Source organism: Mercenaria mercenaria, chromosome 4 (assembly GCF_021730395.1).
Source record: "Mercenaria mercenaria strain notata chromosome 4, MADL_Memer_1, whole genome shotgun sequence".
Taxonomy (NCBI): domain Eukaryota; kingdom Metazoa; phylum Mollusca; class Bivalvia; order Venerida; family Veneridae; genus Mercenaria; species Mercenaria mercenaria.
This window is the reverse complement of record NC_069364.1, coordinates 90335651-90362979: the sequence shown is the minus strand read 5'-3', so window position 1 is coordinate 90362979 and position 27329 is coordinate 90335651. Positions and strand designations below refer to the sequence as shown.

Here is a 27329-nt window from a genome sequence, read left to right as displayed (position 1 = left end):
CTTAAAATATTCTGAATGAGTTGCCTCCCTTTAAATAAGAATGTCATTTGTAAACAAATAAATGTAAACAATCGTCAAAAACGATGTTTTACTTAGTTATGTAAAGTTTAAACACTCGCACGATGTTGCAAATGCATCAAAACGAAGACGTGTAACAGCTTTTAAAAAATGGTGAGTTTTTAAACTTGCTGAACTGTCCAGAAGTGTGGCCCCTTCATGCAGTCCCTTTCCGGAATTCAATACATATATCAGTAAATTGACAATGGTTTTGTAGAATAATACAAATGTTTTATACGCTGTTAAATTTTCAGGTAAAACAATGCTTTCTTTCTATGATCTGATGACGTTCGAACTTTTTTCTCCGAAACATGGACCTATACCTTAAGGTTTCGAAGTAGGCCTTGACAAACAAAAATCAAACAACACTAAATCATAGAAAGAAAGAGTTGTTTGACATGAAAATTGAACAGCATGTTAAACATGTATATTACTTTACGAAACAAGTGTGAGTATACTGATATAAACATTGAATTCCGGAAAAGGACTTGCCTAAAGGAGCTCCACTTCCGGACAGTTAAACGCCTTTAAAACTCACCATTTTTAAAGAACAGTTACACATGTTCGTTTTGATACATTTGCAATAGCGTGCGAGTGGTGAAATTTCGCATAACAAGGTGGAACACAGTTTTCAGCAATCGTTTATCTTTATTTCTTTACAGATGGTATTCATTTTCAAAAGGAGACAACTTTTTCCTATTATTTTAAGTACAAATGGCATTCATGTTTAAAGGGAGACAACTTTTTCCGATTATTTTAAGTAATCGTCGAGAAAGAGTTGTCTCCCTTTGAAAAGGAATGACATTTGTAAAGAAATAAAGATAAACAATTGCTGAAAACTATGTTCCACCTATTTATGTGAAATTTCATCACTCGCACGCTACTGCAAATGCATCAAAATGAACATGTGTAACAGTCCTTTGAAAATGGTGAGTTTTGAAAGGCGTTTGACTGTCCGGAAGTGGGACCCCTATAGGCAGTCATTTTCTGAAATTAAAAGTTTATATCAGTATAAAGACACTTGTTTCGTATAGTAATGTACATGTTTTACAGGCTGGTCAATTTTCATGTCAAACAACTCTTTCTTGGTTTGGTGTTGTTTGATTTTTGTTTCTCAAGACCTACTTCGAAACCTTAACCTGAGATGTTCGAATGCGAAAACTTTGTTATGTTAAAGCATTTAATCATGTTTTGGACTGGACTACTTCGTTTAATTAATTTCTAAAGAATCAAATGACTTTATAAAATGTTTTTATTGCTATCTGAATCGCTCGGCAACATTTTCTAGGAAATACTGGCTATTAAAGCTTCTAAAGCTATGTTGATTAGTAGTTACTTTGTACAGTTAAATTCTACATTACATGTTGTACGTTTCGGGCTCATATTGATCAACATTATGTTTCAAAATTGCCATATTAATTTTCAATGAAAGTTAACAATAGTCTGAAGCCTGGTTAGGTAGCGTGATTCATCACTGACAAAATTTTCCTCAATTTCTCATAAGGTAATTAAAAAAAGCTCAATCACATTATACATCATTCTGGGTGCTCCGTAGCCGAGTGCTCAAGGTCGCTGGCTATATCACTTGCCTCTCATAGCCATGGTTCGAAACATTGCTTGGATTTAGAATTCGTTTATGTGAAGAAGCCATACAGCTAGAAAAATTGCTGTTTTGCCGCCTGAAATTATGTCAAGATGGGACATTTGGGTTCCTCTTCCCTACTAAAAAGCTGGAAAGTCGTTATATGACCTATGACCTGTAATTTTGTCGGTGTGACGTTAAACAAAAATATACAGAGAAACTCCAAAGGTGTTTACAGGAAGATTTTCAACTTCTATTTGATAGATTGTTGAATATCTTCCTGTTAACACCCATGAATGTCTTAGTTAGCGCAGTTTAAGGCAACATTTCATAAAATGGTGTAAAAGCTTGAAAGGAATAAATCTTTAACGCTCCTTTACGCTCAGTAGAAATTATTTTCTTTTTGCAGAGAAAAAATAAGTAATTTTTTTCGTGTTTGGTGTGTAGTCAGTGGGAAATGTTTAATATATAAAGTATAACTAGAAGATGATTATGATACCGTACCCAAGTTAAGGGATATAGGAATTCATTAATGAAGTGTTTTATACAACTTTTCTGGCAAGTTTTTAAGGAAGATTATTGAAATTACGTTAACAATCCGTTTAGGTTGCCTGTACTGCGTGTCCTACTCTCTTTTATTGTAATATGATTTTTATGGAAGTGCAATAACTTTTTGTTGCATGACATCGTGTCTGAGATCATTTGTCCTCTACCTCTCATGCTTGAGGGAAGTTGGTAATCACTCGAAGAGAACAGATTAGCACTGGACTATATATATAATTCGAGAACACAAATTAAGATTTCTGCGAACAGTTTCAAAACTGTAGTATTGTTGAAAAGCTTCCCTCAACTCAAAGAACAAATATCATAAATTATGTCATTTCTTCGGATAATAACAAACACGTTCACGTATATATATATTTGATTATTTTTAAAATTAAAAATCAGAAAATTTCAAGTACATTTTACCCTTTCAAAAAACTGAAGGACTATCTTGTTTGGTATGTGTTTTGGACGACAAATTCAAAACTAATCAAGAGATGAAATATTAAAAGTTCCTGTTACTACCGTGGAAGTTCATTAAAATGGGGTATAACATGAAAATGATTGTCATATATAAAGGAAATGGATCAATGGAACAGACTTATTCTCTGGTTAGAAATGGTTAAGGATGTCAGAGGTCACATATATTCCATCAATCCGTCTGGATGAATAATGATGATGCGTTTTGTTTATTGACATAGATATTTTGAAAGATTTATGTAAAAAGACAATGACTGATGAGTACAAAAGATAATTTGTCTGAACACTATTTGAGGTTTAATCATATATATTTGTGTTGTACTAAAATAGTACTGGTGTATGACTGCAAGCTACTTGTGTGTAGAAAACAGAATGAGTGTATGTAACATAAGACTTATAGCACTAACTGATTCAACGGCAATTGATAGTTTATTTGGAAGAATTAAAAGGTACAATTTCAGCTTATTTTGTTGTTGTTTCTTTTGAAAAAAAAAAACAACAATTATTTCAAAAGTATATAGTTTCAATAACTTTTTTAAAGGACTACAAACAAAAAGATAATTTCCTATATTTATGTCTTCAGAAATGTTTACCTTCCATTTTTGTGAGACAGTCCGTAATATCACCTTGAACATAGTTGAAAAATAAAAATGGCAAAAGAAATATTTCTGTATTTGTGAGAGTTTTTGACATTTTGATGAATTTCCTACCAAAAGCCTGTGAATTTGTAATAAAAACAATTTCATTTACTTTAGAATTAATTTACAGTAATTTCGGATCTGTTTAAAGAAAGAGTTACAATGCATATAGACAATGATACTAAAACATTATTCCAAACCGTATGGCTTAAGCAAAAAACGCTACTTATAGGCCTAGATCTTGGCAGTGGGCCAAGGGATTTCTGTCTTCATTAGCTCAGTTGGGGGCTAATGACTATCACGGTATGGTTCCAATAAACAAGGGTCATTGTTTATTGGAAAGACAGTCTACTTTACAAGTGTAACAACTAGTGAGAAAGGGAAACATTGTGTTTTTAAATAACTATGTGATAACTTTTAAAGTTATACCTATTTTGGCATTTTTTTGAAAAGAAAAATATTTGTTGATCAAACATAATAATAAAATAAGAAGAAACTTAACTTATTTAGGAATATGTTACACATTTCATTATGTTTTAGGAGAAGAAAACAACTTTCTTTTTTGTTCTCAAGTACTGTCTGAAGCTACGCACAAATTCAAATTTTACTTTTCTAAAAAAATATATTGCAGAATAGTGTAAACAAGTTAACATGCAATACAAAGTCCCCTGCTGGAAGGCACCTAATTTTCTCTACTGCAGTATAACATAATGAACTGATATCTGTCAATGTTGTATAAACAATATTGTACTATACATACAATATGTTATAACAAAACACTTGGATTAAAATTTGCATAATGGAATTTTTGGCCTATTATAAAAAAAGTTATCATATCAGTTATTTATAGTAACAACAAAGGGAAATTAATCCTAAAAAAAAATTCTATATAATGTAAGTCCACAAGAAACTCCTTACCAGGTAGAGATAGGTCAAAATACAACATGCATGTTGTACCACAGAAAAGTGGTCTCGATTTTTCCCTACAGCCAGTAATAAAAATGTTACAATATAATTTATTTATAGAAACAACAAAGGAAGGTAATTCTAAAGACAATGCTGCCTCATGGTGGTGAACATTTGTGCCAAGTTACATCAAAATGCCTCCATGCATGAAGAAGATATCTCCGGACAAAGTCATTCTTGAATTTGACTTTTGATCTCCAAGTGTGACCTTGACCTTTAAGCTAGGGTTCTAGGTGTTGCCCATGACATGTTGTCTCATCATGGGGTACATTTATGCAAAGTGATATTGTAATAACTTGATGCATGACAGAATCCTGGACCGGACAGAAAAAAAAACCTATTGACCTTTGACCTCTAATTGTGACCTTGACCTTTTAGTTAGGTGTCCGGGTTTTGTGCATTACACGTCGTCTTATCATGGGGAACATTTATGCCAAGTAATATTAAAATCCCTTCACGAATGGCAGAGTTATGGACCGGACAGGAAAAAAGTCCTTTTGACCTTTGACCCCAAACTTTGACCTTGACCTTTGAGCAAGGGGTCCGGGATTTGCGCCTGACACGTTGTCTCTTTATTGGGAACATTTGTGCCAAGTGATATTAAAAACCCTTGATGAATGACAGATTTATGGACCGGACACGAAACAGACCCTGTTCATGCCATGTTAACGTTTGACTGCCAAGTGTGACATTGACCTTTGAGCTAGGGATCTGAAAGTTATGCATGACACATCATCTGATTATGAAGTACATTTGTGCCAAGTAATATTAAAATTACTTCATGGATGGCAGAGTTGTAGACCGGACAGAAAAAAGCCCTGTTGACATTTGACCTCATTGTGACCTTGACCTTTAAGCTAGATGTCCGGGTTTTGCATATGACACGTCGCCTCATCATGTGGAACATTTGTGCCAAGCAATATTAAAATCCCTTCATGGATGGCAGTGTTATGGACCGGACAGGAAAAAAGCCCTGTTGACCTCTGACCTCCAACTGTGACCTTGACCTCTAAGCTAGGGGTCCGGGTTTTGCGCACGACACGTCGTCTCATCATGGGTAACATTTGTGCCAAGTAATATCAAAATCCCTTCATGGATGGGAGAGTTATCGACCGGACAGGGAAAAAAAACCCTGTTGACCTTTGACCTCCAATTGTGACCTTGACCTTTGACCTCCAATTGTGACCTTGACCTCTAAGCTAGGGGTCTGGGTTTTGCGCATGACACGTCGTCTCATCATGGGAAACATTTGTGCCAAGTAATATTAAAATCCCTTCAAGAATGACAGAGTTATGGATCGGACACGAAATTGCGGACGGACGGACGGAATGACGGACGGAAAAGCGCATTCCTATAGTCCCCGAAACCGGTTTTCAACCAGCAGGGGGCTTACAACATTTGTCTAAGATTGAAAACCGAATGTGCATTACACGGTTATAAAGTAAAGCACGAGAAAATTAAAAAAATACTTTAGGCAAACCGCAACTTATCATTGAAATCAAAAATCCAGTACAGATAGAACACAATACTGTGATAATGTCCAGTAATATTATATTCCATATAATTTCATATATTAGAAAATCATTTTCCTATTCTTTTTGAAAGTTTTCTATATAAAGATAATGGAAGGATCACCTTCCCCGGCATGACCTTTTTCATTATAATTATGATATTAAAAGATATTGCTTGTCAACACAAAGAAGTCATTGACCTTTAACATTATTACTATATTTTATATTATTCTATTTGTAATATTATATAATAATAATAACAATAATAATCAGATAATAATTATTATCTACACAATGAAATAATAAAAACAATAATAATAATAATAGTCATATTATTATTATTATTGTCATTATTATTATCACTGAATATTCCACATTCAGTGAAGGAAAATTAATTTCGTTCAACACCATTGCACACATCTTCATGGTCTAGTTGGGACCCCTGCTGTTCTAGTTGCCCTCTTATCAGCTAATGTTACATAATCGCTGATAAGCAGCAGATAAGATAGGAATTGTATATTGGATTTGGGGGTGGGGTGTGTGTGTGTGGGGGGGGGGGGGCACTTATATAGTAGTGGATCTAGGCCTTTAAAGAGAATTCCTATAGTTTTTTTCCTTTCATATATTTTTTTAAATTCACATATATGATAGGAAAATTTATGCTGAAAACAATGAACAAATAAAAACAATAGGTCACCAGGCTTGTTTCTGTGAAAAATTGTTTTGAACACACCCACTGTTGCTGAAACTGCCAGCGATTTTTCAACATTTTCATAATTTTCTGCTTTTTTATAAATACCAACCAAAATATACGTCAAGACAGCACAATACGGTTATTTTCTTTTCACAGATTTTATTATATACTTATTTGATATCATAGTCATATTTGTAATATTCTATCCTTACAATAATGGGTACAAATGGAAAAAAAATATTGTTTCATATTTACTTTTGTGAATTTTTTCAATGAAAAATACCCATAGTGAAGAATATTATTATAAATTTTGAAAAAACTCTTTCATAGAATTTTTTCCTGTTTTTCTTGTGCATAGATAATTGTATTGTGAGCATAAAAATGGCTAAAAATGTATGGGTCACCAGGCTAAATTTTATGTTAAGACCGCTAGAATACAACACCTGGCCGGACGGAAATGGCGCGAACCTGGCCAAATTGATTACATGTATGTCTGCTAGAAGTTAAGAAACAGTTTTAAAAATTCTTACTTCTTCCTATAATTGAATACTAAATAATTTGAAAGGTGATATTTATTTATCAGTACTAAGTCAATTATCTTACATTATATGAACAACACTGTCTTTGTACTAAACTGCGATGTGAAAACACAACCACAAAAATAGCAAGATACCTGTCAGGCATGACACTTGTCAATACAACATAAACCAGTATCAACATTTGATTACTGATAAAACTTATCAAAAGTGTAATTTCATTCAAGATTCCTCATATTTAAGATTGTCTGTAACATGTTTCAACAAATGTTGACTTCAGTTTCGTTTTCCATAGAAAGTGTCGGCTGTGCAGAAAGATGCGCATAAAAAACTATAGGAATTCCCTTTAACGGTGTAATCAGTATCAGTCTTTTACCGAAAGAGAACGTTACACCTAATTAGCGTGGCATATAAAAGCCCTGTACGTGTCTTTGGCAATATCTTTCATAATTCCAAAATATATTTTATGAACTTTCTTATACTTCTAGATAAATATGTTATTAAGACTTTACTACAATTTCAACGAAATCTAATAGGTAAAGATTTCATTTAACGTTTAGCCTGCTGGCGGCAAGTGATTCTGCCTCTGCGACCAGTGCAGACCAAGATCAGCCTGTGCATCCGTGTAGTCTGATCATGGTCTACACTGTTCGCCATTCAGCCAGTATCTTTTTGTTAAGCACCCCTTTTAACAGTTAATGGTACTGTCCAAATTGAAAGATGGACACGTTCATTATAGGAATTTAGAAGGGTTAATACATTTGACCGCTTCCAGCCATTTTCAGCATTCTGAGCACACATTTGTTCATAGTAACATATACAGATATTTTGATATGTAGTAAACGTATCCTCTCATAACAGAATAGAAATTTTTAAGAGACAGCTGTATTAAAATATTTTAATAGTGACTCCGTTGAGATACATTTGAAGTTTGCTGGGGAGTGTCTTATGATTTTTGTCCTGATGCCGTGTTTTTTTCTGATTAAACCTGTGACAACGTTATTGACAAAAACTTAATAATGTACTTGCAACGGTAGAACTATATGGAAAAATGTTTGTTTGAGCGAAGGAGCCATGTACACTTAATTTCATTCTCATTATATCCCAAAAGTTAAATTTAGCGCGCTCTCTTAATTTGAAATATCACAAATGAACTACAGTTGTTGAGTTGAATGGGTTATACATGATTTATTTTTTCGTTTTTAATTATTATAAAACATGTATCGGTTGTCTCAGCTTGTCTTATTTTCTTGATGTTTTCTAACCGATTTATATGTACAAAAACACCATTCTTTTATAATGTTGCTGTCGCATTTTTTGTTTTGAATACAAAATGAATTTCTTGTTAATCAAGTCCTATTTATTACCGGTAATTGTTTTTTTATACTATAGATTTTGAAAACTGATCAACACAGTTTTAATAAGTCCGTTGTTTTTCATTACCTCCCTTTTATGGCTCTAACTGTAAAAGTTCATGTGCAATAATAAAGTTAATGCTTTTCTAACCATATAATAATGCATTACATCTCCTCTGACAGCTGTTTCGTCTATTGTTTTTATATGAAATTTAACACCTTAAAGAAATTGCTATGATTCACTAAGTGATTTATTATAACATACTTTTCCTTCTTAATAAATGATACATCTTTGAAATCTGTTTTTAATTTTGTGTTCCACATAAACATTTTGTCATGGCTTACCAAGACTCCACACTACATATAAAACATAAACATAATAATCAAAGCGAACTAATTTTTCGACATCTTAAATGGCTGGCTAACAGTTACAGTTTGTTGATCTGATGAATAACTTTACTTTTACTGTCCACTGATAAGGTTTATTGCTAGGTATTTGAAGAACCTTACTTGAAAACCTCCTTTAAAATAATGTCATTGTCAACTAAAACGAAAAGTATGTAAATACCAACTGATTTTATTTTATCTGTTGCAATTGTCAATTTGAATTGATATATGTACAAATACATATTTTTGTTTCTTTCTAGTGAAATCTGTAATTGTTGATACTATAATCTTGTATATGATCTTAGATTTATAATGCTTTGCTTTCTGTTTTATTTTTCTTTATTTATTCTACTTGCGGTACTTTCACATAAATACTAAAGAACGCTTTAGCCTATTGTTGTCAAACTTTATAGTATGATAGCTAGGGTCACTAACAACCCTTATTGTTTTGGGGGTCTGTAGGTCAAAGTAAAGGTCACAGTGACCTCAGATCTACAAATGCTAAATAATTAAAGGACTTCGTGTGCTACATTCATGAAGGTTGATGGGATAATTGTCTATGGTCATTAAATGGCCGTTATTGTTTAAAGGCTAAGGTTACAGTAATCTTGAGATTGAAGACGGTTTCGGGTCAGTTACTGGAGAAACCTACAACCAGTGGCTGTCAATCTTTAAAATGAAGTTTGTCTGTATGTTGGAACGTGGGTTGGAGATGATGAGGGATGGGCGGAGCTTATGTGTTTGACATAGAGCTCTTGTTAATTACATTTTAAGATTGAAATGTTTTAAACCTTAATCAAAGAACAGGAGAATTACAAAGCTAACCTTAATCAAGTAATACGAGAACGACAAAAATTAATTAAAATCTAGCTAATATAAAATCTAAAGTTTTACCACTCTTCCCATCTGTTGTTAATTTTTTACTTGGCATTCCTTTCCGTTGCATGGCAGTGTCTTAAGTTATATATGCGTACTAGTACTTTCTCTTGTGTTCTTTGCAATAATTGGGGAAGCTCAGGACTTGTTTAAATCAAATTTAATTTTACCATCCTGACAAAGTTCTAATTAAAATAATCAGTTTTCTCAGGAGTTATTGATGATAAGTTGTTTTTTTTGACAAAAACGTTATTCACTTAGAGTAAGATTAAGGTTTATTATATCTTCTGTAGTGTAAGGAAACACTTAGCTGCTCTTTTTTTCTGTAAAAGCACAAACATGCCTTTCTGAGAAACAGCATTCGTACTCTTCAGTTAATTGCAGCTTGCAGTTAAAGGTAGTATTTGATACACATGGCTTTAGGTCTATGTTAATTTATTTTTAGATCGATTGTTATTAAAGCTTAAAACTTTTTCAAATAACTCCAGAGACCGCCTTCAGGGGGAAAAACAGTACTGGTGCCATATGAGAAGGTGTTTGAGCTTGAATCCCGCCTCAAGGATGAGCACCGCATTGATGGAACAGTGAAGGTAAGAAACATTCTCTGTCTGGTTGCGAACTAAACTTTCTCAACAAACTTTATTAAAATCATAGGTTGATACCACGAATCTTTTGAAAAAGATCAATTGTGCTTCTAGGAAAATGTGTGCAGTTGAATGCATATAAAGTTGTTTATTATTTCTTTCTAGTTTCGTGTATAGGATGGCAAAATGGTTAACGTTCTACACAAGGTTTCGCAGTTCTAATGAACAATTTGGTTATATTTTATTTGTCTGACGTTTTACTTTCTCAGTCATATGTTACGTTTATCGCAGGATATTTTATGCTTAAGGTAAAGAAAAATATCTTTTAAAGCAGATCATTCAAATAAAATCTGCTTCCATTTAACTGTTAGCAAAATAACCATGAAGTACAAAGTAAATCACGAATTAAAACTTAAACCTTATATTCGTATGCTTCAATTAATAAATTTGTGGACTTTTGCAATTAAAATTATTTCGTTACTGAATATTTGTTTGTTTTGGGTTTAATGCCGTTTTTCAACAGTATTTCAGTTATGTAACGAAGGGCAGTTAACTTAACTTGACTCTGCACCAGTACAAACCTGTTCTCCGCAAGTAGCTGAGAATTTTCCCACATGAATCAGAGGTGGAGTACAAATGGTTTCAGACACAATGTCTTCTATTAAATTGTCCGGGGATCGAACTCACGACCCGTAGATCTGCACTCACCGTATTGAGCCAAGCGGGCGGGCTCTGGATGAATCGGTTACCGTGCTTTCGTTTAACTGTGCGCATGCGTAACTTGATACGAATTTTCATTTTACAATTGACTTACTTACTGTATTGGTTTATCAAAAATATTTTTAATTTTGGCAATAGATTAATACTTAAGGTTCTTAGTTTTCCAAAGCTGAACTTTCACACATGCCTAAACAGTCATTATCAGTGTATGATCCTAAAGAAGGTGATTTTTTAGTGTGGTGTCATAATGTTTTGTTGACGAAGTGGAGTGTAAGATTATGCAAGGTTATAAAACTTGAGAGTGGAGACCAGTTTCAAACTACACCCTCTGGTTGGTTGATTCTAAGCACAATCTCTTAAAATTAACCAATGATAATATTATATTCTGAGAGTGGTTGCCAACCGCAGTGTTATAACTATGGAATCAGGAACTTTATTATCTACAAAGCCTCTATCACATCCACACTGTCAGATGGTCCTGGCATTTGTATCATTTTTACCACAACATAATCATATTATTTCGTTATTTTTATGGATTAAAGAAAAATATGAATAAGTAGGGGGCACGAAGATACAAGAAAAGGGCATAAATATTATTTAACTTTTTTTTCGTTAAAGCAAATTGATCAGCTTCTCTTTATGCGCCCGTTTCGGAAAACTGGAACGTATTCTGGTATTGACTTTAAACTTAGCATACATAGTCAAGTAGTTGTCGATGAGAGGATGTATAGAGCTCAAGAACCTTAACGGGAAGTGTTGTCAAAAGTGAAATCTGACGTCATACTTTGTGCCCTTAGCATATCTTAAAACTTTACTTATAACCTAGTTTAAACTACCCACACATTCACCTCCACCAAAATCAGATTCAGGTAGTTTCTTGTGCCTTAGTTTCATGCTACCAACCTCGCACAAAACTCGCCCAACTACCATCCCCTATCCACCGTCACATGCGGAGTGAGTGCGTTGGGTTTTACGGCGAATCGACACAAAATGGTCATATATCGCCGAGAAGAAGTTATATTGAAAACGCCAATTGTAAAGCATACCTTAAATCATTTATGTAAAAATGTAAAACATACTGTGAAATCATTAATATTCGCGGGGGGACTAATTTTCGTTGATTTCGCGGTTGAGTCAATCCAAGAATGTAATCCCAACGAACAAGTAAAATTCCAATTCATGTTCAAAAGTTGAAATCCGCGAATTCATATCCCCACAAAATAACCGTTTTGACCAAAACCACGAAATTTCATGCCCAAGAAATTTAATGATTTTACAGTATCTAAAATCATTTATGCACGCACACTTCTTTAAATTTTATTTTTCACTTCCGCTTTGTGGCGCTAATCTTTTCAAATTTAGTGTTCTTTTAGACTAAAGAATATTATATAAAACCTTACAACGTGGACTTCAAATCATTTTTACCCAAATTAAAATTAAACTTACGCTTGAGTTAAGTTTCATTCACTTTTAGAAGCTATTTTGGTCTATACTTTCTTTATTCTTCAAGCCTTTAACTGAAATTACTAGTTTATGGTAAACAACATAACATGTCTTGTTTCGCAATGGTATATCTGAACAACCTTGTCTTCGATATTATATTATACACTGCCGATCAATTGTCAAAAGTATTTCCCGAGGTCCGAAATAAAGAAGTGTTTTATAACATGGCATCAGAAATTAATTTTCACAGCTTTTTTAAAAAAAAAATGTATTTATTATCTTTTAATTTAGTCAGACTGTGGATCGTCGATTTACATCAGGAGTAATGCAATACCACGGATTCGTGTACAGAATGATATACATACATGCTAATTTTCTTGGGTGCAAGTCTCTCTTTCAATAATCTAGAATTACTTTGTTGTATTACTACATTGGTTTTTATTTTTTAAATGTTTATATTATAATGTATAACTGAATATTTCTGTTGAATAACGCATACACATAGGGAAATAAAACAACACAATGTTATGAAACAAAGTTTTAATGATCTAAATGAAAATGTCATTTTATAGTCCGTAGGGTTGACTGATGTCTGAAAATGAACGTTTACGAATAAACTAAGAAATCACTTTACAACATAGTTGATCTATGCCACCTGACAACATCACTGAACTAGGATATTAGGGGAATGTGCCTTGTTCTACAATACGTGTTATATCAATTAATGCTTAATTATTTAATTTTTTACAAATGTTCACTCTTAAATGAACTGTATGTACAAAAGTAATAGTTTTGCTACAAATGTTGTTACTTTCGAACTTCCGGACCTTTCCTCTAAAACTATTTGACAACATAATAATACAAAAACACATGCGACCTTTGTTTTTAATTGTCTCGTCGAGCTCCTCCCACCTCGCAACCTGTCCTTCAGACACAACCTGTTATAATTGTGATAAATTCACAATCTGGAACTGTTCCCGGAACCATCTAGATTTGAATGTTTTAACCATTCTTACAGAACACTACTTGGTTTGCTTGTGTGTCACTTCATTGAAAATAATTTCAGTTACGGCTACTTTCATCAAACTTCACTACTTTCGACGTAGTTCATATCAAGTTCAACACCTCGCTCTCGTAGGAATGTTTGAAATTCGACCATGCTCTTGTCTTTGGTTTCTACTGGTTTCGCAAAATCAGTCGTTGCCATATCGTCAGCACTTTTGCAGCCGGGAAACGACTGAACAGCATTATCACGCGCCGAAATGTTGCTCCCTTGACTCAAGGCACTCGGTCTTCTTCGGTTTTGATCGTTACTGTCCGATATATTCAAAGAATGGCAAGAAATTCGTGAAAATATGGGCGAAGACGAGCGGCGCTTAGCGTTAATACTGTTCATGGGAATATCTTTTGGTGATTCATTACAAATTGAATTTCTTTGGTTACATTTTTGAGTTGGAATGTCTATAGTTTCTGGAACATTACCTGTGTGATTAGTTTGATTATGTTCAATTGTGACAACATGAAAAGGCGAATTAGATGATGGGGACTCTTTTAAAACTGATGTGTTTGTTCCGTCTATATTATTCTCCACAACCAAATGAACTCCGCCGTCTTGGTCCTCAGATTCTGGAGATTTCTTATCTCCATTTAGTAATGGCTTTTCAGAGTCTTCCTCAATTGAAGAGTCATTTATATCACGATTACCTAGTGGATTTAAATATGTTGACATTGATTTATCATTGACACAAACTGGTGTTTTCTTATCGATATAAACTGGGGTAATTTTATGAGCTTTAAGTAAATCTGATATACTATCATAATATTCGAAATCTTCTTCGTTTTCGATGTCGTCCGATGTTGACAAAGGGCTGTCAGAATAACCCGGAAACAAAAATGTCCGGCAATCACCACGATTTGTTGTTTTAGACTGCTGGATAGCGGGGCCTTTTCCGGGTTTGACTGGGTCAGTGGGTGTTCTGTGGTAGCGAACTTTCATGCTGTTATTCGGACTGAATTTTACGGAAGCGTAATCTTCGTCAATAGCTCTTGTGCGCTGTATGCGCTGGCTACAACGTCTTCGTAAATACGGCATGTTAAGAATACTCTCCATAAGTTCCGGTTCCGTTTGACATCCAAAATCGCGTCGATACAGAGAATGTTTTCTTTTAACCTCTTCGGAACCGTCTTTACTGCTTATGGTACTCAATCTGTCTTCTTCTGAAGTCCCAGCCGCCGACATTTTAGCCCATGAAAACGAACCTCCTTTCGAGGAGGAATTTCCGGCTGTCGCTGAAACGTGGAATGAGTTTTCGCGTCTTATTTTCCCCGTAGCATCTCTTTTTAATCTAGACGTTGACGCGTTTTGATGACGTTTATGGTGTCCGGTACCTCCGTATCGCAATCTTTGAAAGAAGCTTGCCCGTCTTCTTCCAGCTGGAACCTTCAAGCCATCGATCTGTTTCACATCCCTGAAGACAAATTATTACGAAGTCAGCAGAATATGAAATACTGACAAAGAAAAGCATGACAGGGCAGTTTGTGAATTACCGGTAAAAGGCGTTAAAACATGTTTATTTTGCTAAAGATATAAAGTCGAATTTCTTCTTTATCAATTATTATCACATTATATCACCTATATTTAAAATGCCTCCTTTACATTTCCATACATTCTCGAACAGTAAAATACATTTGATATAACCCTATCTTATTTCTCTGGCAAATACATTTGTACTTATATATTACGGATATCTTAAACAGTCAATTTTAAACCTTTCGGTATTGTTCAAAATCATAATACTGGTTAATAAAACACGAAATATTTAGATACATTTGCTTTTTCGTTAGTTTAAGCATATCATTCCGAAATGATTTAAGTTATATTTCGACCTTTTAGCTATTATGATGGTAGACACATAGTGCCCCTTAAATTATATACGAAATAGGTATGATGCTGGGTAGAACCACTGACCTTCCGCTGGAAAGCTTCCTCACATTAAAGAATTCTACAAAGATTAAGTTTCAAACCATCAACTGTGAGGGGAGAGTGATTTGAAAATCAGCTTCCTTAGTCACGAAGCCATGAAGTTTCTTGGATGCATTTGTAATTCTTGGTATATATAGGCATAAATATACTGGACTGATTGAAGATGCAACTGTCTAATCGAGCAGTTAAAATATTGCAAATGTCAAAATATAAACTGCGCGGTTATAACTGTAGTTTAACTTTCTTTGGACTTGAATTTGTACTTCATTTTTACTGAATATTTTCATCGATAAAATATAAGCATAATTTTATTAGAACTCTTCACCTATTCTATATTTTGTTCTTAAGAGTAGGTCATTCTTTAAATTCCTTAAATGTAACATAATGTTACACCAGGGAAATTATTTGGAAGATTCGTTCCGTTAATCTAATTACAATACAGGACACAATTTTCTTTATTCACCTTATTAAGTCTATGCTTTCCCCAGAGGCACATGAAATAGATCCAATATGGCAACGCACGTCTTTTGAAGTGGTAAAGGCGCTGCGAGTATTCTTCTCTGGTGCCCATATTATAATGTAAACCTTTGGAAAGAAGAGAAGCACGAGCGCGACATATGCGCTAAGGGAAACTGACACTGACATTGTGATTACTTTACGTTCACTGCCAAAGTAAATAGCCATAAAGCCGAGCCAAATCACACACGTGGTGTACATTGAAAAACCAATGAATTTCGCTTCGTTAAAGTTTTCCGGCAAGTTTCTGGTTTTGATAGCATAAAGCGTGCACATAGCAATTAACACTAAGTCAAAACCAAGCGGAACTATAATCCCCATAGTAGTTGTGTTGCAAATAAGCTTCACTCGCTTCGGTTCGGGATAATCAAATTTCGAGTCGGCTGGCTCAATTACCAGCATTATTGTAATAATCGCGCATTCTACTCCGATAATTATGCAGGTGATAATGACCTGCGCAGACGCACTCATAAATCGTGGTTTCTTAGTTATGATTTTCTTCGTACCTTCCAGTATTCTAGCAATTCTGTTTGTTTTTGTCACTAGAGAACCATAAATAAGAGAGAAAGACATTCCTGGGAGAATTCTCGTGAAGTAACACGTTACGAGAGTTGGTCTCGCGACAAGAACAAAGTTGCTACAAAATGCCATCATAACGCCAATGAGAATGATATACATGAGCTCTCGAGTAGAGGCCTTGACCACAGGGGTGTTATTGTGGCGTATGAAAACTAGTCCAACCCAAAGGGTTACAAACATCCCGAAACAAGCTGTAATAAGTGCCACCATCGCTTCGGTGTTCCACCAGGTGATATACTCAATAGGTATCGTTACACATTCTGCAATAACAACAGTACAGTCGGATTTTAATAGACTGCATTAAAATTCGGCAATATTAACACATCAGGCTCAATGTTCACGAAACATTTTCAGTCTCAGCTGAGTTAGTTTTATAATGAAACTTTATTTGTCATTTATATCTAAAATAGCATGTTTAAACTTAATTTTAAGTTAATACTTATTTTCAAGTAGCTGTTAAGTATTGATAGTAAGTGTCACCTGGAATTTATCCTTGGAGTTTTAGTAAACTTGATATTAAAAGTTCCAACTCAAACTCATCTGAGACAGAAAAATGTTTTTTTTGAGCACGGTGCTCCAATCTATTTCCAATTATACAATTACTGACTCTTGAGCCATTGTACATGTAATATTCTGAAGACTGACAGCAATATTGAACGGGGCTCATCAGCAAAAGGTTGATTTTGTTTCAACATATCATTTATATGTTTTAGATTAAATAGTAGGAATTAACATTTGACCGACATGTTCTATATTTAAACTTTATACTGTAAAGAACAGCTTTAATTAAAGATATAATTCCAATTTTAAAATATGAAGAAAAAAATCCTTTAAATTGTTTATATAAAATATTTGTTTGAGTATTACAGTATGTACAATAATATGCATTAATTTCAAAACAGTACACACTTAATACATGTATAGGCAAACAGGGTATCACTAAAACACTAGGCTGGAAGGTTTTAACATCTGACTGTTGTTGCAAAATATATGTTCAAACTACTAGTATTTGGTCTGAAAAATGTTTCTGTTGTTCGCTAGTCAGAAAACAAGGTTTGATTGTTAAGCCTCTTTCAATATTACCTTCTTCCTGAGCATCGTATCAATCAGAGCAACAGTCAACTCAGTCAACTATTGTTTAACATTAACAAGATAACATCTAGCTTTTCAATAGATAATGTGAAATATTCTGCTACAATTACAATCCGGTATATTTAAAATCCAACAGATAATGCTACATTATTTTCTATTATCACAATATAGTTAATTGAAATTAAACAATGATAAATATTTCAATACGATACGGTATATTGAACTGCAACAAATATTGTTTAACTTTCATCAATAATAAAAATATAGAAAATCCAAATGATGGAAAACACCAATAATGCTAATAGATAATGCTTCAAATGTTTAAAACTTAAACAACTGCTCAACTGTTCGATGGATATGTCTGTAAATCTTTTTGTCAATATGCATCTCAAATTCCAGGCAAAAATGGCACTAAACAAAAAAGCTAATGATCTGAATATTTTATATCATTGTGTATTTACTTTAATATATTACGCCCAGAGACAATCATAGGATAGCTTATCCGCTAGTTAAAGTTTTAGGATAACAATTCATATCATTGTCGTTAAATAGCAAAATCGGTGTTTAACCTTTTTTTTTATAAAATGAAAATTTCATTTAAAAATCATCAAAAATAGTATCTTCAACAAAGTTGAAGTATGAAAATGGCATTAAACGAATGTTGTTTAAAATGCATTCCTTCGTACGTTATCTAGATATATTAAACCTATTGTCCTATACAAAACAGTGATTTTAGGTTGCCTAAATATAGCCTTTATCATATGTTAGATTACAGTAAGCTTGTGCTAAACTGTGTGGAGAAAGCATACAAATGTTAAATCTCAGTTATTCTTCTGTATGAAAAAAAGTTACATTTACGAGTTGAATGTTATAAAGAAGATATTAAAGTATTAAAATACCTGTAAGATTTGGATTTGGCCACCAGCCGAGACTGCAAGGAAGGCATGTTTCACTGTCAATTATAATCTCGTTATCCTGGCAAGGTGTGCATACCCAGCAACAAGCGATGTCATGCACTTTCTAAAATACAAAAAAATATATATGTACTTTCTAAAATATTAGATGTTCCCATACACTGTCTGAAAAGTAAAATGATTTATTTACTGTCTAAATAATAAAATGTCTCCATACCCTGTCTGCAAAATAAGATATCATATTTACTTTCTAAGAAATGAATGTCCCACATGTACTTTCTAAAATATGTAATATTCTATGTACCTTTAAAAAATTAAAAAGTGATCCAAAGCACTTTTTAAACTATAAGATATTCCCATACATTGTCTGAAATATAAAATGTTTTTTTTCTGTACTTCCTAAAATATAAAATGTTCCCATGCACGTTCTAAGACATTTAATGTTCTACGAACTTTCTACAATATGCATGTACTTTCTAAAATATTACATGTTTCCAATCAATCTGAAGGAGGTATTAAATGTTCTCAAGTACCTTCTGAAATACAAATGTGCAATGTACTTTCTAAATATAAAACTCCCAAGTACATTCTAAAAGTTCTCAGACACTTTATGCAAATTAATGTCAAATGTCCAAATTAGGTTTCGTATAAACAAATTGTTCTGTTGCGCTTTCTGAAAAAAAGAAACGTTCTGAAGAACTGTCCGAAAAATTAAATGTTCCCCGGTATTTTCTGAAATATATAATATTCATTTATGTATAATTTTTCCAGGCAATTTCTGATATATTATATAATCTCAGGTTATTTTGAAATTACGAAACGATCCCATATATCTTCTGAAATATGTGAAGCATAATATGGTTGATATTAAAAAGCTCGATCTTGTATGTTGTGTTCGGTTCGCATGTATACTGTATGTAAGGACTGGATCAAACAAGACGTACGTCTAGTGTAGACAGGTATAGCAAAACGTATGAGACTTTTTTTATTATATATCTCCACATTTTTTTGTTTGTTTGTGTTGTTGCTTTTATCCAAAACTGGACTATGTAGTTACTGAGTATGGTAGTATAGACAATTGCTAAATACGTAGTCGGATGTCTGCTTGTATCAATACAAAATATGATGTCAGTCATTTCGTACTGATACGTTATATATATGCAGTATTTAAAGGTATTTAAAGGTGTCCCGAATACACTTCTACACTAACAAAAAGCACACACCAAAAATTCAGATATGCAGAATATATTTCCTTCAATATTAAATATAGATTTTCAGACCTAAATTTGGAAGGATGATTCTAAGCACTTTTAGTATTATCTCCAAATTTATGTATAAAAGTATCATTTCCCCATGTTCCCGAGACACAGGTTTGATTTCTGTATAGTTCAACAAAATATACAGGGAGAAAAGTTCATCAATACTTTCTTTAAGGTTTAGGAGTATATCACCAAAACACAGAAATATTTTATAAACGAATAACATCGTTACCAGTATTTTACCTGACCATTACATGTTCTGCCGTACTGTCCCGTATTGAAAATATTCTGAAGAGTTGCCCCCCTTTGAAAATGAATGCCATTTGTAAAGAAATAAAAATAAACAATCGCTGAAAACTGTGTTCCACCTAGTTATGTGAAATTTCAACACCCGCACGCTATTACAAATGCATCAAAACAAACATGTGTAACAGTTCCTTGAAAATGGTGAGTTTTTAAAAGCGCTTGACTGTCTGGAAGTGGGGCCTGTTTAAACAGTTCTTTTTTCGGAATTCACTGCTTATATCAGTATACTGACACTTGTTTTGTAGAGTAATATAAGTAATATACACGCTATCATTACAAAAACAACAAAACAAGTGTCAGTATACTAATATAAACATTGAATTCCGAAAAAAAGACTGCCTAAATGGGACCCACTTCCGGGCAGTCAAACGCCTTCAAAAACTCACCATTTTCAAAGAACTGTTACACATGTTAGTTTTTATTCATTTGCAATCGCATGCGAGTGTTGAAATCTCACATAATTAAGTGGAACACAGTTTTCAGCAATTGCATATTTTTATTTCTTTACAAATGGCATTCATTTTCAAAGGGGGACAACTTTTTCAGAATATTTTCAGTACGGGACAGTACGGCAGAACATGTAATGGTTAAGTAAAATATTGGTAACGATGTTATTCGTTCATAAAATATTTCTGTGTTTTGGTGATATACTCCTAAACCTTAAGTCATTATAGGAAGTACTAGTAATGATAACGTGATTCCCGCCGAAACGCGCGGACGAGGCCATTTTATGATAACTGATAAAATAACAATTCATAATGCTTGCACAATTACTTGACAAGACTTAGTAAATATTAGTATTTGGTTCATCCAGTTAGTATACTGCAACATAGCTCAGTCGGGCAAAATGCAGATAACAAATGGATATAAGCAAATCGTTTTGAGAGTTCGAATCAAGAGGACCTTTTTCACAGTTTTTTTCTGTTTTCCCTATTCGTTTTCATTTTTGTTCCCATATTTTCGTTTCTTTTTTTGACGGTTTGTATTTGCATATATGTCTTTATATAACATAATAATATGTTCTTTATTGGCTTAAGTGCATGCATTTAATTAATATTATTTTTGATATAATGCTAAACTTTTCTCATCTGCCATGTCGGCTTTAGATATTTCCCTGTCGTGTTGTCACAGAGCACATGCAGGAATCTAAGTTTTCTATGCAAAAAAAAAAAAGATTCGAGCACTCACGGCAAAAGATTTGTTTAACATGGACAGTATGCTTTACCTCTGAGCTAATTTGTAATTGATACTAAATCTAGAAATATTTAGATTTTAACATGTTTAAAATGTTGAATTCTAATCTGTTTATAGTCATGTTTGTAAACATAAATATCGTTGGGACATAGTACCTTGATATGCCCTTTGGGACACTCGTCACTGCAAATGGACTTTGTGGCATGCCCATGGTTGTGTTGAGGCCAGTAGACTCTGTTATCGTCCATTGTGAGAACCCCACTATTCCAGGAACCAATCATTTCGTATTTATAACTCTCATTTACATTCCAGGTCATGTGCTTTTGGTAATTGACGATATAATACCTAGCAATGAGAAACAGCATTATTTCTTCATTAAATATTGAGTCTACCAATCAAGGTATCTACAAGATAGTGTAGGAGCCTCAGTGGCCTAGTGGTTAAAGTCGCTGACTTGGAATAACTTGCTCCTCACCGATGTGGGTCCGAGCCTTACGCGAGGCGTTGAATTCTTCACGTGAGGAAGTCATCCACATGGTTAACGGATGGTCGTTGATTCTACCAAGGTACCTGCCCGTGATGAAATAATGCACAGAGGAGCCTGGAGTCTTCCTCCATCACCAAAGCTGGAAAGTCGCTATGCGACCTATAATTGTGTAGATGCGACGTTAAACCCAATAAAAAGAAAGATCGTGTCCTGTCTAGACGTCCTTTTTATATTACACATATTATCAGTCACATATGGAATCTTGGGATCCGATATTACATATCTTCTGCAGTTCAAGCGGTACAGATATAAAAGTTTTAGGAGCTTGTTTTTTATTTATTAAGATTTTTCAAGCAATAATTACATGTAATCGTACGATTCAGATGCAAGTCTTTATATTATGTATATCTAAATACAAAAGTAGAGTTTTGAAGCCAGTCATATGACTGTATTCATCTTATTATAAAATTAGGAAAAAATGGAATATCATAAGGGTAATAAAAAGCTAGTAAATGACGTCTCCAATTTAGAATTGGCCTCTAATAATAAGCACTTATATATATACTGGTCTGCATACATTTTGTACAAACTAAATGACATAATAACCTTCCGCAATGGATTCTGAACATTATTTATTACTTTTCTAAATGCCGGTTTGTGATATTTCTTTTGTTTGTTGTGCTGGGCTTAACGTTACGCCTACGCAGTTAAAGGTCATATGGCAAGTTTCTAGATTTTTATGGCAGAGGACGATCCCATTGGCCCATCTGAGTATTATTTTGGACAAGGGAGGCCACTTGGGTTGAATCATTAACCTTCCGCGAAGCTGCTAGATTGCCTCCTTACATGGCCCAAACGAGTTTTCGAATCCACAGCGGTGATGGGTAAGTGAATCGAAGTTCGAAGTGGGATGTTTATAAGTTCAGTGGTTTCAAATATGTATACAAACACTATGGTTGCGGGGTCAAACAATGCTCCTTACGTGCTATAAGTCTCTTTTCACAGTTTAGCAGACACTGCAAATATTAAATAGGAAATGGAAATAGTGCTTGAACAGTCTTGTTGTATTTGTTTACATGTTGTCTTTAAAGTAAGTGTATAATTCAAGAAATCGGTAACTACCTAGGTGGAGGGTCACCAAATTCATCGAAGAAAACCGACTCTCCTTCGTACGAGAAAGAAACATTCAAAAGGTACTCTAGGAATAGCCCGCCATCCAACACGGCCATATTGTCGCATATCCCAGAATCCTCACAGAGATCCTGCTGCATATTGTGGAGTGCATGTGCAAGGGCGTATATGGCTTTGACGACAAATCCCAGTTTAGCATCCTGAACAACGTCTTTTATGATTTCTTTTCCTGTGACAAGCAGTTTGGAATGATAATGTCATCAACTGATACATAATATTGTACATTTAACAGCAGACAAATCTAATACATGCATGTATGATTCAAATGTAAGAAGTGTTACTGATAATGAAAGCTCTGAGACATTGTGTATAAAACGTTCATATTCTTCATCGTTCATTATACAGCTTTCCTAAATTATACTTGACAACTTAACAATACATACCCGGTGCTTTATTCGTTCGTGAAACTTTTGTTGTGCTCTGTACCACATTTCATTTTGATAAACTACTTAAAACATGACTGTAGTTACATCGTTCATTAATTAATATTGTTACCAGTGCATGGGCGATCCTGTTTCTTGTCCTGCTCCTCGGCCGGTAACCAGGGCAGGTAACATTTAAACTTCCACTGCCAGTACTCCCGGAACCAGGGATTGCGACTGTTGTTTTCCGGCTTTAGAGACCGAAAGTATGTATCGAATGATGGTATAGGACTTGACATAAGTTTCACCGTTATGGCGCCAACTGCGATATCTTCAATGCCAGACACAACATCAGGTCTGTCCGCCCAACCGTCACTGTCAGACATATATCAAAGTGTTTTAAAGAAGTCTTATTCGACTTGTGTATTTTTCTAATTTTTTACATTAACAGAATAGAGCAAATGATAAACAAGTTGAAGTCCAAAGCATGGAAGACTAATCTACGGTTAACAGGTCAGTAATCAGGGTGAGGACACAACAATTCATGATAATCAAATGTTTGACTGTTCAGTGTTTGTGTTTCTGTTGAGTAACTCCGACGTACTTTAGTTCATATGGAGATTTTCGGTACCTCAGGTGTTCCGCCAAGTTTTGTTTCAAACATGGTCGGAAAGGTACAGCCATACTAGCCAGATCGTTTTCTCGCTCGAAAGCATTATACAAAGAGAGCAGTTTGTAATATGTTTGAGTTAATATTTTTTTTACTGTTTGATTATAATGTGACATTAGGATTTGAGTAACGCATTTTGATGTTTACTAAAATTCATATATTTCTGATATACAAAGACTGTTTAACGTTTCTACGATAGTGTCGTATGAGTGAAGTAACACACGCATTTACATTTTTTGTATATTCTAATACCAACATGTCATAACAGTACATCAGCTATTGCCTTTTTACACTTATAATCCAAAACCATACATTTATATTTGATACATTTTAATAATTGAAAGCAGCTTCATCTTTGTTTTGCAAAATGTTATTTTTAATCACAAAAATGTAGATATGGAAGACAATGTATGTGGTTTTGTCTTCAGGTTGGCAAAATCTTTTGCTAAAATTATACCGTTACGCACAATTATTACAATAGAACTTAGAGGCATATATAAATTACAAAGTAAAACATTAGCAAGGGTACAATATCAATTAGCAATAAGTTCTAAATACGTTTCAACGGGGCGTCAGATAGGTACAATGTCATGGACTGATAGAACATACGATATGCAATACATGTTTACCTGGCAAGGATCTGGAAGTGTTCGCGTGCTTTTGGTATACGTTTCATTGCCATCATGAGCCGTCTTGCCGTCATTCCTTCACAGAAGCAGACGATTACACGCGCACGTGCCGTCTTCAACAGCGTCTCTATGATTTTATTGAAGGCCAGATCATTGTCCACACTTGGGGCAGCCTCAGCGTTGGCTATGCAAACGTTTTTAGTCTTTGCCAAGTTTCGAAACTCTTCTAAACCCTTCTCACCATAGTTACCTGAAAGATAATAAAACTGGACATGTAGCTATTTAATTTTTCCAATTTAACTTTCTGTTTTGCCTTGCAAATACAGTAGGCAAAATGTGACAAGTCTCGTCAAAGACAAGTTCAATCCGAGAACATTCAGGATATCTATTAGTTTAAAATGGAGATGCGTATGTGGTATTTACAGTGTTCTATGTCTTTTGCCGGAGGGAGACAGGACTATGAAAACAAAAAAGGAAATTGACGGATCGGCATATATTGTTTAGATTCATCAACCTGGGATTTACTCGCCAGAGGTAATTAAGATGACACAGCTATTTTGAAGACGCTTTGATGTATGTGATGTCTGATGCTGTCGTCCTTTCATACGAAAGGAACGAAAAATAAATACCAAAAATGAAAATAAAGTATGAAAGGAACGAAAAATGAATACCAAAAATTAAAATAAAGTACATGTATCTCATGAAATATGAAAATATTTAGTATTGGCCCAATACTTCGAATATATTTTGTTGCAATAAAGAGAGAACAAAATAGAAAGAAAAGTTTATGTCAATGCTTCATGCTCACTCAAGTGCTATTTTCGATTTAAATGTAAGATTGAACCCTCTTGCATGCGTAAAACAAACAAAACATCGCTTTGTAGCACACATTTCAATGAAACCAGATATATAAGCGTGTAATAAACGGACACTATTTTCGAAGTGGTTCGAAATAAATCAGTGGTCATAGTCCGTTTGTTTACTTTAACTGCTCGATTTCGCTTACCCTGTGTGATAACTAAATTTACAATTTCCTTGTGTTATGTTGTTACGTCGTTTTTTTCATATTGTGTATGCAACTGATAAGTTATCATATATGAATTATCAATTATTACCAACGTGTCGCTTATCAACAAAGAGCAATATGTGAATCTATCATTAGCTGACGATATTTTCCCAGAGGACCCATAACGTTTGAGCAAGGAGAAAATATTAGAAGTCGTTTATCATCTACAATTACGACTTTCAGTAGGTGAAAGGTGGTCTAAATGAGTTTGGTATGTTCACAAGAGCTAAAGACGTTTATTTTCTTAGCCGAACAAACATCCTTTGTTAATACTTAATGGAAAACTATGTCTCTTTGCATCAAGGTATCTGAATAGATTTGGTGGGAAACTCCGATTCAGTTAGGAGCATAGTAACAAACATACCACAACGATATATTTCAGTTTGGAAATATTTTAGTACTTTGGACGACAGTATTGTGTATTGTGGGAAAGAACAATTGACTTGAGTATAGATGTATTCTCCATTAAGGAATGGTTCTATTTTAAAGCAAGACATTGTATAAGTATCTAAATGCAGTCAAGCATTAACTGCATGCAAAGAATATCAATGGCTGGAATTATTGTAAACTACCTCAAAATGTTATTCCACACAGATTATTTGAATATATAGAATGTTTCAACCGACTGTGCATGGCATATTAAACATTGCTTAATCATATATCTAATTCGTTATAATTGTAATTTTGATATCGTAAACCTAAAATCTTGTTATTCTATACCTATTTTTCTCAACCAAGCAGCGGTTCGCATTTGTACTACGTGACCGTCCATTATACCTGCGTATATTTGCCAAAGTTTAAATGCCGCCCGAAATGAACAATTCTGCTTAAGTATTTCCAGCTCGAGAAACTACTACAATTTAAGTAATATCTAAACAAATCATATATTGTTCCCTTCGCCCCAGGAAACGCTTTTACTGGTAAAAGTAATTGATGCATTGCAAATAAGGAGTGACAAGTTGCTTTGCTGTAGTTAAATAACTTCCATTGCATTGATTCTATTTTAGACGCGCCTTCCTTTAGATTTACGTCACATTCTTCAAATTTCAGGTAGTATTTTTGTTCGTTAGTTTAAGACTTGTTCTCATTTATTTTTATGAATTTTAGAAAAGCTATTTCTCATATTTGTCATTTTCATTTCAATCTTTGTAAAACTATATAAACATTATGGAGACATTCAAAATGTCATTAAAACGGGGTACCAATTTCAGTCGTGCTATGTTAATTATCTAAGGAATAAGGCTATTGAAATTGAGTTTGACAAAAATATTGGTTATAGTGTTTTGCCATAGACTTCCATTATAACATTATGGCGTGTAAGGCCTTCCAAAAATCGAAACATGTATATCCAATCACATTTTTGTTTTCAAGAACAGTCTTAGTTCCACCAAAATATCGGACTAAAACATATGAATAGTGATACTTTATTTCAGTAATTTTCATGTGAATGAGATTACCCCTATTTACATCGTTGTCATGGCGGGAGAAATTCGTTTGATGAAACTTTTTTTCAATACACATAAAATGTAGCAAGTTTTGTCAAAATGTATAATGAGATACTGTAAAAAAAAATCACTTCTTGGGTTTCTTTATATGACTGACCAGTCAGAACGCACAGACGCTATCTTATTTCCAGGTATACACTTACCTCATTCCCAGTAAATAAAATCTGGAAAGTAGATCCATCGGAAGCACCGAGAACAAGGCAA

The 27329-nt window shown here is 33.9% G+C and overlaps 1 protein-coding gene across 1 annotated transcript in view; it reads right to left on the bottom strand.

Annotated features, from left to right (window-relative positions):
- Positions 1-12897: 12897 nt before the first annotated feature.
- LOC123552410 (metabotropic glutamate receptor 1-like) overlaps positions 12898-27329 on the bottom strand; it is a 172619-nt gene continuing 158187 nt past the window's right edge. The window contains exons 2-8 of the mRNA XM_045342063.2: positions 24555-24804; positions 23389-23630; positions 22825-23062; positions 21371-21560; positions 18442-18562; positions 15819-16710; positions 12898-14840 (exon numbers count right to left, since the gene is read on the bottom strand). Of these exons, the coding sequence (XP_045197998.1) occupies positions 13454-14840; positions 15819-16710; positions 18442-18562; positions 21371-21560; positions 22825-23062; positions 23389-23630; positions 24555-24804 (3320 nt within the window). The 3' untranslated portion in view covers positions 12898-13453. The remainder of the gene's footprint in view (positions 14841-15818; positions 16711-18441; positions 18563-21370; positions 21561-22824; positions 23063-23388; positions 23631-24554; positions 24805-27329) is intronic.